General features: G+C 48.7%; 1 protein-coding gene across 1 annotated transcript in view; it reads right to left on the bottom strand.

Moving 5' to 3' along the window:
* Window positions 1-848: 848 nt before the first annotated feature.
* The window catches only part of CRY2 (cryptochrome circadian clock 2), a gene marked incomplete at its 5' end in the record, with an annotated part of 20,113 nt that continues 8,135 nt past the window's right edge, over window positions 849-12,826 (bottom strand). Inside the window, 9 exons of the mRNA XM_009319273.1 lie at window positions 849-2,876; window positions 3,343-3,484; window positions 4,006-4,095; window positions 4,566-4,768; window positions 4,904-5,055; window positions 6,144-6,455; window positions 6,948-7,088; window positions 8,160-8,248; window positions 9,592-9,776. Coding sequence (XP_009317548.1) covers window positions 3,345-3,484; window positions 4,006-4,095; window positions 4,566-4,768; window positions 4,904-5,055; window positions 6,144-6,455; window positions 6,948-7,088; window positions 8,160-8,248; window positions 9,592-9,776 — 1,312 coding nt within the window. The remainder of the gene's footprint in view (window positions 2,877-3,342; window positions 3,485-4,005; window positions 4,096-4,565; window positions 4,769-4,903; window positions 5,056-6,143; window positions 6,456-6,947; window positions 7,089-8,159; window positions 8,249-9,591; window positions 9,777-12,826) is intronic.

Raw genomic sequence — 12,826 nt, 5'->3', positions numbered from 1 at the left:
CCCAGCGCCCACCCTCTCAGTTGAAAGGAGCCTCCACACCACCCTGTGGAACATCCTGAAAGCCACTGCTCTCACAGCATCAAAACCAAACTGCTCCCTCTTCCCAGGCAAAGAGCTCACACTATGCCTGCTTTGGGGGTGCCTGTACCACATCAGATATTGCCACCTAGCCCTGAGACACAGAAAACAGTCGTTATCCCAGGAAACAGAAATCCTCAAACTGGCATCCATTTAATGATGCTTCCTTTATCTAAGCCTCCAGCAATCCTCCGTGGTATCTTCACTAATGGTTACTGATGGCTTTTTCCTTCCCCATGAACTGGTCAAGCCTTTTTGAACTCAGTCAAATTGTTAGCACCCACAAACTAAGGAAGAGCATACCACGAAAACTGAGGAAGGTGCAGCCTTGTTCAATCTGCCATCTTGTAGTTTAATCGAACACGCCCAATCCTAAACATTACAGAAAACAATGAAAAATCATCCCCCCTACTCTTGACAACACAGTTTCACACACCTTTATCGTTTCAACTGGGAAAAGATCAGAGTGGATGAATCTCAGCCTACTTAACAGGTTTCTTGCAGGAAGTTTTTCCTGTATCTTTGGTTGGCTTTGTGTTTCTCTGTGTCCTTCCCAGTTCTACTACCCAAACTGCAGCCCCTCCAGGTGCCACCATCCACATCACAGGCACTGACAGAAGCCTTGCAAATGTGATTTCTTCCTCACCCACAAAGCCTTCTAAGAGATCACCTAGGAGATGTTGCCTCTCCTCCCTTTGGCTCCTTACCCCCATGGATCCAGCCCCAAAAATGCCACTTACCAAACAAAATAATTTGGATGACAGCAAAGAGAGGGTTAAAGACATTTATAAAAAAAAAAAAAAGAGACATATTTACAGACCATTGCCTAAACATGAAACTCTCTAAATGACACAAGCCACAATTTCTGTAATCCAAATGTACAAAGTGCATGTCTTTCCCCTTTCTTCTCTCTGCAGCAGAAGACAGGGGCGGGGGAAAGGGTCTCGTATTCTTTATACCTTCCTACCCTTAAGACAGTGGGAGTAAGGTCTGGGTCAGACTGAAGGAGACAAAACCTGTTGATTACTGGGTTATCCACCAGGCAGACTCTATGAATTGCAGTTTAGAAGAAAGGAAGGGCAGTGACTCTTGTTTACTTGGTCAGTCTGCCCAATGGATTCACTTGGGAAAAGGAATCTAGGGCCAATGCCCCAGGGAGATGAGTGGGAAGGAACGGTTATTCAGCTATTCAATAAATTAACTCACAGACCCAATTCAACCACTCCAGGTTTCCCAGATACATTTGAGTCAGTTTCTATTCGTAGCCCCATTGCTCTGGGTTCAAACATGGGCTCCAAAACGGAATCTGATTATCCCAGAGTGGGAGACAACTCCTGTGCTCCCCAAGCCGCTAGTTGCATAAGCTCACATATAGCCCCACACTATCTGTGCCAGGCAGGGATGAAAGGTTTTGGACAGCAAATGAAAACAGTGCCAACAGCAGCCCATTGCACAGGATTAGCTACTCCATCTAATCCCTCTTGAAAACCGCCAAAAGAGAGCCTCTTCTGCAGCACTTGCCCTCTTAGGTGGGAAGGCAAGCAGAGGCACTCTGCCAGCACCGTGTTGAAACAACATGTAGCAGGAGCAGGCCAAGGAGTGTATGGTTAAGAGCCAGGAAAGCTACACAATTGTCCTGCTAGACTACAAAGCACCAGCGTGAATGCAAATGGCAAGAAGGAGCAGTGTGCAGGGTATGAGGTACAGGAGTATACTGCGTAGAAACTCAAAACACAGATGCCAATACAGGAAAGAGCAAACATCCACACAGAATGGACAACGGACCGAGCCCGATGAAGACTCACTTTAAGGAGCTGATGTGTAATACACCCCCTATCAGTATGAGGCACTCCACAGGCTACACACCAGACACCGGTCGCTCCATTTGAGAGAGCTCTCACTCAGGGAAGGAAATGCTGTAGAGTGCAGGGCCCAGGTGTAGCTCCCTTATGCGGGCCAGCAAGCTTCTGGGAGACTACTTTATTCATATCAAGGCATGATCTTTTTCTCTGAAGGATTCCTCCTTCTTTCAGAGTCCCCCCTACCAGATGTCAAACTACGCTGAAGCTGCCCGTTCCAGGCAACAGCACTATGGCTCACCTTACAGCAGTGAGATTCTTCTGCAGGGAAAGTTTTAAGTGCCTTCACGTGTACAGACAGTTTGTATCTCTTTGTTCTTGTGCTACAGTTGTCCTTCATTTCGTTTCCATCCCACATGAGTACCACCTTCATTTACTCAGAAAGCATTTACATCCCCGTCAGTCTAGCCTAATGAAAGAAATACTGAGATTTTCCTGTTCTCTTGTAGGATGAGTACTCTATTTTTGACATTGTAGCAGCTGCCTTCTCAACTCCTACCATAATTTGAAGTAATCAGTGCACCTCACTGCCTAGTACTAGTGATGAGAAAGGACATTCACTATTTCTGAGATGTCCAGATGCTGCTCCCTACATCACTGCATCAAGTCACATGCACTGAGCCATTGTCAGAAGAGAAAGACACATCTGGGAGTGAACAAGTTGACAGAAGGCTCTTGCCCCCTTAAATGTGGGCAGATTTTGGGCATGGCTGAGAAGAAACATAGTTGACTCTTTAGAGACCAGAAAGCCAAATATTCCCAAGCACAAGTAACGCAGTGCCCTTTCGTGGCAGCTATTGGAATTACACATTTAGACGAGACCCCAGATTTTCTGTTGCAGATCACAAGTTCCAGTCCCTCTGTGGCAGCAGTCCCTCCTCCTCCTCTGGTCACCTCTTCAGCACTCTCACTTTTCACTTGCAAGGTGCTTGTTGCTGGCTGTAGGAGAAAGCAAAAGAGAGAATTTGCCTTGACCTCCCCTTCGTACTGAAAAGTTGACAGAACATGCGACCAGATCTTCCCTCCTGGGATCTGGAGCATTTCAGGCAGATGCCTGGACCTGCTTGCTCCCTTCCTCTGGCCCGTACCCTCACCACATGGGCAAACCTGGCTGCAAACCCACCTCGTGGAAGGAGAAGCAGCCTCATTAGAGCAAACCTAGGAACTGTGCTCTGTGATTGCTCTAGTAACAAGGTACTGCTCTCTGCTGGACAACTGAGTTAACAGCAAAACAACCAGAGGGCAGACCACTGCCAAATTATGAGGCTATGGAATTACAGTTAGGAGCCACCTCCCTCCACAAGCAAGTCCATTTTGTTCATTAAAATGCAGGGAGCAAAAGATTGAGCCTTGCTAGCTGCCAGAAGAAGGTAGTTTAGGCCAGATCACACCAGGGACTACTCACAATCATAAACTCTTGCCAGGGATCTCTGGAGCAGGGAGACACGTCACTTTGGCTCGTTTGTACAGTTCTTCAGTGCACAGCTCTTCTGCTCCCTCATGTTTGCGCTTTGGAGAAGCCTGGTCTGCTTGCGACAGCCTCACTGCTGTAGAGAAAGAAGAGTCACTGCAACGTTTCCCCTGCCTTTAGATCTCCTCACAAATGCACCCTAGCCTAACCTGCTACAGAGCTGGGAGAAAGAAGAATATGCAGTGCACAAGCACAGAGAGATGTTGCCACAGACTCCTTGAAAACTTCTGAAAAAACTTTGTTAAAAAGAGAATAATTAAGTCCCCCAGAACAAATACAAAAGTATCCTCCTTTGACAGAGGACAGCTTAATTATACCTGATTAACCCTACAGTGATCTGCACTTCTCCCTGAAGTGGCTGCATATGATCCCATACAGGCAAGAAAAGATTCACTTTAATGAACTCCTATTCTTCAGCCCTTTTAGGAATGAAGGCTCACTGGGGACTTCTGAAGAAAGCCTAAAGGAAGGTGACTGGGGTTTATGTTTTCCTAGCTACACACCCTCTTCTTATTAGAAAAGGCTATCTTTCTTCTGCTTACAGTTTCATGTCGACTTAAAGGCTATCTCAGAAGCACACAAATAGCTCCAACTCACCTGTACCGGTGCTGCAGCCCTGCCCTGAAGCTGAGTCTGCAACTGGGCCACTGAGATCTTCCACACATGAAGGGACTGATGCCAGTAAACCTAGAGAAAGGCAAGAGGACCATAGTTAAGAAACAAAAAACATCTGGGGTGGGAGAAGCCTTTCACGTGGAAACACCTTAGTGATCACCAACCAGAATATCCATATCCCAAAGCAGGATGAGTTCAGAGCTGCGCTCACCCAGTGCTGGCCACAGACAGACACTGTAGCAGCGTATTTATTTAGGATGTTTTGCCTAGATTTTTTTCCAAAGCGAAGACTGGACCATTGGTGGCATATGGATGGTGCCGTGCCATCACCAGCTCTCAAAACTAATCGAACTCCACTCTTAGCTGTCCGAGAGCTCCACGGAGCTCTCCCTGGAAGCTGATTCAGCAGCTTTGGCAGGGACTGCATCCTCTTGCAAGGACTGGCCAGAGAGACAAGTGCTTTCTATTTTAAATCATGACCCGTCCTCCCACCATTTTATCTCCTATTAAAGACACAATCTTTTGCAATTGTTGGTACTTACAGAGCCCCCTATAGCGCGACAGCTGCTGGTAGATCTGCTTCATGCGTTCGATGTTCAGTCGGCTGGTCTCCGCATGGTTCACCATGGGTTTGGGGTAGTCCACCCCAATGATGCACTTGGCTGCCTTCTGCACAGACTCTGGGGCATTCCATGGTTCATAGATATATCGTGAGGGGAAGCCCTTTAGTTTGGGCAGATACCTCCTGCAACACAAGTAAAAAAATGCACAAACACCACTTACAAGTGCAGCAATGCAGCGTTTACCATGCATCTGTCAGCTACTGAACAGCTTAGGCTCACAGATCAAGCAAGAAAGAAGCTCCAGTCACATCACTTACTTAACGTAGTCACCACTGGGGTCTGTGCGACGTCCGAAGCCCACGGGGCAGTAACAGTGGAAGAACTGCTGGAAGAACGCACTGCATGAAAGCCACATCCAGCTGCCTGCATTTACGCTGAAATCTGCATCCAGCAACAGTTCGTCAAATACCTGCAGCGATTGGAGGAAAAGGCAGTGAGAGCCTCCCCAGGCAGGACTTTGCGGCAGGAGGACCCAAGGTGTTATTTCAAATGGCAGGCACTGAGCTGTGAGAACAGCTCCTAGAAACCAGAGCAGCAGCAAGGAGGTGATCTGCTGGCTGAAGCCAGTTGGCTGGTCAATATGTCTCACTTCCCGATGCTTTCACGTAGGGAGGCACTGTCTGCTCATGCTGATAAAATGCTGGCTTATCTCTCATGCAGCTACAGACTAAATCACTACCTAGTGTTGCAGCAAGCCTTAGGTATTGATCCTAACCTGGGAGGCGTAACAAGTGCAAAGCACCAACTGCGGGAAGCAGGCAGATGCTGCACAGAAGAACAAGCACCAAATCAAGAAGGAAGAACCCCAGAGCACACAAGAAGGTCCAGAGCACACTGCCACTGAGAGGCAGACAGGTTTCAGCAGTAGCTTGCTCACATCCATGCACAGATGCTGCCCTTTTAGCATCTGACCCTATGACGCACTTTCAGCTATGTTCTGCTTTGTGACAAGATGCCCCTGACTCCACTTTTTGCGTAGGGCAATAGGTACACCAGATAGGTTCAAGCTGTCTGTCCCTTCAGATGGCCCAAGAGGAGGGTCTTTTACCTCTTTCCTTGAGAGACTCTAGACTCAGATTTCAGAGTCATGGAACATTCCCTGACCAGCACGGTGATGGACTATACAATGAGGAAAAAGGTCCAGTTATAAAGTGACATTACACTTGCAAAGAAAACAGTCAGACTGAGAGAACTTGTACAAAAAAAAAAAAAAAAAGCAAAAAAAAAAGCCCCCAAAACCCCAGTCCATATTTACCAGTGGGTCCCACTAACATTTAGTTATGGTTACTGGAGACTCTTGATACTGTCAGAGCCTCACGCTAGAAGGCAGAAAGAAGTCAGGCTGTTGGCAGGCCAAGAGCCCACTAGCAAATCCTCTCTTCCACGCAACTTTTACATGTGGAGCAAAAGCCATACCTGTGTACCCATCCTTGCAGCGAGTGCCAGGGAGACTGTTTTCATTATGGCCCCCTGCAAGCCTCTGGAAATGCCACTCACCCTGACTCCTGACTCCCAGCTGATCCAGAGGTCACCCCTGGTCAGGAAGCAGGCCACTGCGTGCCTGGCCAGATGGTGGATCCACCCTTCCTGTCTCAGTTGGGTCATGATTGCATCGATCCAAGGGAAGCCTGTCTTGCCCTCTGCCCACTTTGCCAAGGCTTCAGGGTTCTTGTCCCAGGGAATTTGGATGCAGATGGGGTTCCCCTCCATACGATCAAACTTCGGGTTGTTTGTGGCTGCTGTGTAGAAAAACTCCCGCCACAGAAGCTGTCCATACAGAGAGAGGGAGGGAATGCTGTTCCGCTTCACCTGTGGAGAGGGAAACAAGGGTATTCACAAGCAGAGGAGGACTGGCGTCATTAAGCCGTTCTGTAAGTCACCCATGCATTTATACACAATTCCCAAGTCAATTACTGACAACTGCCATAAAGCAGGACAGTTCCAGATCATCCTTCACCAGAAATCCCAGGTAGTAAAGACAGTGCTGCTTTTAGCTCACTCAGTACACTGACAAGAGACTTGAACGACCCAAAATAACAGCAAAAAGCTCTACGTGGCTCTACACAGGAGCCCAGGTTGAAGAACAGGGTACCGGCAGATTTAAAGTTTTCTCGACTATATACAGGAGAATCACTTTTCCTCACCCAAGAGCCTCTTCTGCAGTAGCAACAAGCTTAGCCCAAGAGTGAAACACAAGTGAGGCAACAGTAACTTTTGCAGCTGTTCTGGCACACTGCCTGGGAATCAGCATCATGCTATGCTCAAAACCAGCCTGCTCTCCAGATGAACCTTTTGTCTTACCTTCTTATACAGCTCCCAGAGACGATAGTAAAACAAGCGGCAGGACAAGCAGCCAAAACGCAGGTAGGGACTGAGTCCTGTAGGGCTGGCCAGCAACGAATTGGCGTTCATCCTTGGTCTTTCGTAATTTGCAACCCATGCCTAGGCATATTAAAGAGAAATGAGCCAGAAAAACCCCAAATTTGTGGGACACTGCTAAGGGCAGGCATCTGTGCAGGTGGTGAGGCCACTTGGGTCTGACAGTAGAGTCTCTTCTATTCACCTCCAACCACCGCTGGGAGACACCTCAAGTGGGCAATCCCAACCCCCACACCCCATTCAAGAAATGCAAAACCTTCGCTGCGGGATTTAAACCAGCTAGTCATTTTGGCCAAGAAAAGGACTAAATTTGCTTTGCATGCAGGAGCTAATAACCCTGAGAACTCCTAGGGACACAAACTAACGCAGTTGTTTATGTCCAGGTATGTCTATCTCATTTCACACGCTAAACAAGAAAACTGGGGAAATTCAGACCTTTTTTGTGGAGTACTATGTTGACAGTTTATTCCCCCTTCAGCACAAGAATTTATGCTTTGATCTCTACAACTGCCACCAAACCACCCAGCATTAAAAAGATACAAACTGGTTAAAATTGAGTCATGCCTCCACAGCTGGGTCATCTTTCATTACTCTGAAATTGTTTGCCTTGTGCACTATAATCAAGAACACGTGCCCCATAGAAAAAAATTTGAGCATTTCAGCAAGGGGCTCAAGGAATGCCAGCCAGTGAGACAACATATTAACAGGCTGATGTACAAGGGGAAGGCATTCTTTTATGGGCATGTACTTGCACCAATACCTTAGCTAAAGACAAAATGAGATGGTGTGCATTGTGCAGGAGGGACTGAGCAACTTACATGGAAGTTTCCAAGTTTGCACTCCTCTAAAAGAAACTGAGGGACAGAAACAGGGAAAAGAATTGTATGTGCTTCAGACAGCAGCATAATTTATATACAGCTCTACTTCTTTGGGTCTGAGGAAGCCCAGGAGCTCTCGGCTCCACACACAACCCAAGGTCACAGGAGTACTCCAACGACACCAAACACCCCTTCCAGAGGTGAATGCTGCAACCGTTGCTAGGAAGAGCAAGGAAACAGAGCAATGGCCAACGCTCAACATTTTTCGTTTGGAGGCACAGCCTGCAGGAATCGCCACTTAAATAACAGGGGTTACCTTTCTTTCCAAGTGTTTATCCAGCCGCGCCAAGGCTTCCGTCTCCCCTCCTTGCCAAACTGCAGGGGCAAGACCATCCGTAGGAAAGCCTGAGGGAAAGAACTTTGTAAGATTTGAAGCTACGCCTAGACAAAGGGTATAGATGGGATTAAGCATTAGCAACAGCAAGACACTAAATACTGTAGTTACCTAACATGGCTTACTTGCTGCTCTAGTCCTTCTACAGCAGGCAAATCATGTGGAACATGGGGAGAGCCTGCTCATGACACAGCACTACAAGGACCTCTCCTTGCAATGCTTCAGGCAGCCTTCTGGGGACTTTTCCCACTGCCAGCACTCTCTCCTACGTGCCAGCACTACCACAGGGCTCTGCTCCAAAGGCCAGAGCAGCTGGCAAAGGAACATCTGCTCCACAGCTCTGCCTTACAAAGTACCTTGCCATGGACACCAGCAGCTCACTACAGAGCCTGACTGCTCCTGGTGAGGCTCCTATTCTGCTGAAAGCGGGTGCTGGGGAAGGCACTGGATTAGTGCTGAAGAACTGATGCAGAAGGGGAAGTAACAATGCAGTTGCTGTGCACTGCTCTGGGCTGACAGGGGAGCCTCCCCTGGCAGCAAGCAGAGCAGTGTAAGGTTGCAGGCTGTCTTGCATTAGGCCAGGCAATAAAGGAAGCAGATCTACCCAGGACTGCAACCCTTAGAATACTCCTGTTGTGAAGCCCTCCGCTTTTACACGACTGCTGAAACTGTGCCTTAAGGTACAAGGTGATACTCCTGTAAAGTTAGTATGGAGCCTCCAGTCACACACACGCAGACAGTATTCTGCATTAATCCTTTCTTCCCTTGCATTTAAATTCACTTCCCTGACGTAGGCCTTGCATTCCTCATGCCTCCACTCTGTTATTCCTCCTTCTCCAAGAAAAATACAGGACCATAAGACATAGCAGGATGAGTGAAAGAAGTTTCTGTAATATCTTTTGTCTTGCTAAGCTCCCAAATTGGTGCCGCTTTAAAGACAATGAATGAAATGATCTAAGCCAGTTAGTTTAGATCTACACAGTTAGTTTACCTCTTCAGGTCTGTTACGCAACGTGTCAGAGATGGCAGTAGGAGGAAAGCAGCTGGCGAGGACATGAGACACTGATACAGTGGTTACATGCTCAGTATAACAGAGGAGATATGGACAGACACAGAGCATTTCAGAGCAATGCTAAAGGGGACGCTGTGCATCGACAGTAGTGCAAGGGACAGCAGTCTATTTTCATGAGGTCCAGCACTCACTGAAAACATTAGGCTGCTTCTATGGCTAGAGGCAGCCCAGGTCAGATGAGAACACTGGAGCTGTCCTGGGCACATGCCAGCCATCAGAAACAGTTTCACTAGATCCCTTTTCAGCTGGCAGTTAACCCTTGCCTTCATTCTCGACACATACCCAGCTCTTCCAGGGACGGGACCCCATACACATCGTCATGGTTCTCCTGGATGTCCACTTTACATGTCTCCATCTGCTGGCTCATTACAGTGCTCACCGGCTTCTTTGGGAGCTCCATACGGCTAATGATGGCCTGGAAGCGCTTATAGGTGAGGGGTGGCTTGTGGCCATTCAGCTCAATTATTCTGGAAACAAAATAAGCAAGGTGAAACAACACAGCCTCGCTACCACAGAAGACACAAGGAAATGACAGCCAAACTGCATCCCACTATCACTGCTCAGGACAGCCTTTCACTTTGGATACAGAAATCCTCATAGACCTACCTTCCACTTGACGCATCCCTCAAAGGGGTATTAAAAACAAACAAACAAAACCCCAAAACACACCAGAAAACAAACCCCCACATACTAATTCATCTCCATGGGAAAAAAACCAAAACAGTTCCAGCTGAATCGGGCTTAGCGTCACATCTCTCTCCCAGAGCTCCTCATCAGACCCCTGTATGAAATCTCAATCTGATTACTGCCTTTCTGCCTCCCCAAGACGGCAAATCCCAGACCTGCATCTCTTCCCCTGACGCCTTGTGATATCCTAACCCGATTCTGACCTTACTTCCACCCCATCTGACAGAAAAAGTCCCAACCTGTTAGCGACCCCTCATTCACCTATCTCAGATGAGACAAATCCCATTTTTTGTCATTCCTCTGCCCCCATGATCAGAGAAATCACCATCCTCCCCCACGCCATAAGGTCACGAGTAGACCTATCTTGTGCTATTCACCTGTGTCAAATCATGCTACGGAAAAGACAGCCACGGTTCCCCATTCCTCTACTTCACTAAGCATCCACAGCCTGCTAGGGCCATGCGGTCTTATTTTTCCTGGGACAGAGAGCTTTGAGAAGCCCCCCTGGGCCAGGTAAGCTTCCCCAGGGTGAAAGAAGCCATTTTAACCCCCTCTCCCGCACGGAGAGGAAGGAGTTAACAGCAAAGCAGACAGCACAGGGATCGCCAGCATTACATAAAGTTGAGGCAGCCAACCCCACAGCTCACACAGGAGCTGCGGCAGAGCAGCCTCCCCCACCCATTACCGTCAACAGCTTATGCAAGGGGCTGGGCTTAAAGCGGAGTGTTTCGGCGGACGCCATGTGCCTTGCCTTCCCCTCCCCCGAAGCCGCACGTGTAGCGAGGAGGAGCGACATGCCGGCCCAGGGCCTTCCCCAGCCCTGAGCCCTTCCTCACGTGTGCTCCGCAGTGACCCAGCTTCCCCGCGCTCCTGCGCGGCGGAACGGGGGAAGCCGTCCCCGCGCCGCGCCTTCCCGCTGCGGCCGCCTCCATCTAGGCCGGGCGCCGCGCAGGAGCCCAGGCCTCCTCCGCACTGCCAGCCGAGGGAAGGGAGCCTTTAAAACGGGCAGCACAAGTTGCAAAGGTTAAAAATGAAGCCTCCCGCAGTTCCTTCCCGTTTTTCTGCTTGTAAGTTGTAAGCATTGGGAGAAAAAGACACCAATGAACAGGACGGGGGAGGGAGGGCAATCAGGACGTGCACAGAGCACAAACCACTGAACTTTTGGCGCGAGGCTGTAAACACGATCGCAGCGCGGGCACAGCACGCTCTGCCACCCCTCCAGGCAAGTGTATTGAGGGGAGCCTTACAGGCAACGTATTCTGTCCTGTACCTTCATACCAGAGAACATCTCTGCTTTCACGCAAGCAGTTTTCAGCCGGCTGTCTCTGTGTACCACCCCAGAGACAGTAAGATATCATGAACTCTCATGAATACTACCCACCACAATGTTCTCTGCGACTTGCTCTGAGCACTGGGGCCCCCCAAACAAGCCCATCAGTTCACAGAGATCCCCAGAAAATCATCATTGCCGCTGGAAGAGAAGCGAGGCACTTCCAGTTACAGCACTCTAGAGAGGCTCGCTGGTTTCCAGAGTAGTTCAGTGCGTGGAAGCAAAAACGTGACAAAGCTGCACGGTGTTTGCCCTGAGGCGCTTGGGATGGGGGCGGGGAAGCCACTTCTTTAACACTGCCTCTTGTTTCAGTCCTCTTCCACAGATCTGCTGAGGCTGCAGCTCAGCCTGAGATCCACACTATTATACCACGTCCCAGATCCACAGCTCAAACTTTCGTGAACAGACAGCTACTTGAAGCAAATCGCTGTGACTTGCAGGTGGATGGCAGTGTCTGTGTTTGACATCCTCAAGAACGTGAATACGAGTGAAGTTACCTAGTACAGCTCCTAAATTCCTAAACAGACAGTTATTGGATCTGGGACACAAATCTTTAAGAGATAGGACTAGGACAATTTGCAGATTTCACAGCACCTGACACTGGCATTATGCAACAAAATTTGAACCTTTCACAATGCTGCCATGGAAAGAAGTATCAAATATTGGGTATCGTACAATATTGGATATTATACGATACATACTGGGTATTGTAGTGCTGTTCAGCCTTCTGTACAAAGATTTGTACAGGAAGCCCCCCCAAGCAGGAGTCTTTTCCTTCCTCCTACTATCCTAACCCAGGCAGCACAATCTCGCAGGACTTTCCCCAATGACAGAAAAAGGGAGGATCCTCCCCAGGATTTAATGCTCCCATATCATCCGTCTCCCCCAGTGCAACTCTCGGACTACACGTGGCAGTTACTCTTCCAGTTTTCTTGTAGCGGAAGAGAGAAGAGCAGAATCACTATATTCATCATACAAAACCTAACGTTTCTGGTGTTAGTGAGCACACATAAAAATGGCTCTGCTACCAGACTAACAATACGCTGCCCAGCGCTACCTGACAGTAGTACCTCGATGCCGGAAGCTATGAGGGTCTTTTTGACTGTCAGTCACACAGTCACACTTTACCTCAAGAAAGCAGGCAACCAAAACCTGACCAAACATAGTTCTGGTGCTGCTAGGATTATAAGGTATCCTACAGTCAGTCACCTGTGACAGCAGAGTGTCTGCAGACTTCGAATGCACATCCCGACAGGTGTCAGCTTCTGACTCACATCTCCACAGCAGTGCCCCAGCAGGATGGCTACCGAGCTAGTGAAAGCTCCTCGCCTCAAAAACCTGACACCTCAGCTCGCTTGCAAATGATAGGGCCCGTTTCTGGCAAGGGACCGAATGTGCTCCTCCCTGCTTCCTTGCACGAGGAAGAGCTGTCTGCTAGCACTCGGCAAGCAGGCTGCTCAACAACGCACCCCACTACCAATTCACACAGACTATTTATTT

The sequence above is a fragment of the Pygoscelis adeliae genome, unplaced genomic scaffold (assembly GCF_000699105.1).
Source record: "Pygoscelis adeliae isolate BGI_AS28 unplaced genomic scaffold, ASM69910v1 Scaffold22, whole genome shotgun sequence".
NCBI classification, from domain to species: Eukaryota; Metazoa; Chordata; class Aves; order Sphenisciformes; family Spheniscidae; genus Pygoscelis; species Pygoscelis adeliae.
The sequence above is the reverse complement of the archived record's forward strand: the minus strand, read 5'-3'. Positions and strand labels throughout refer to the sequence as shown.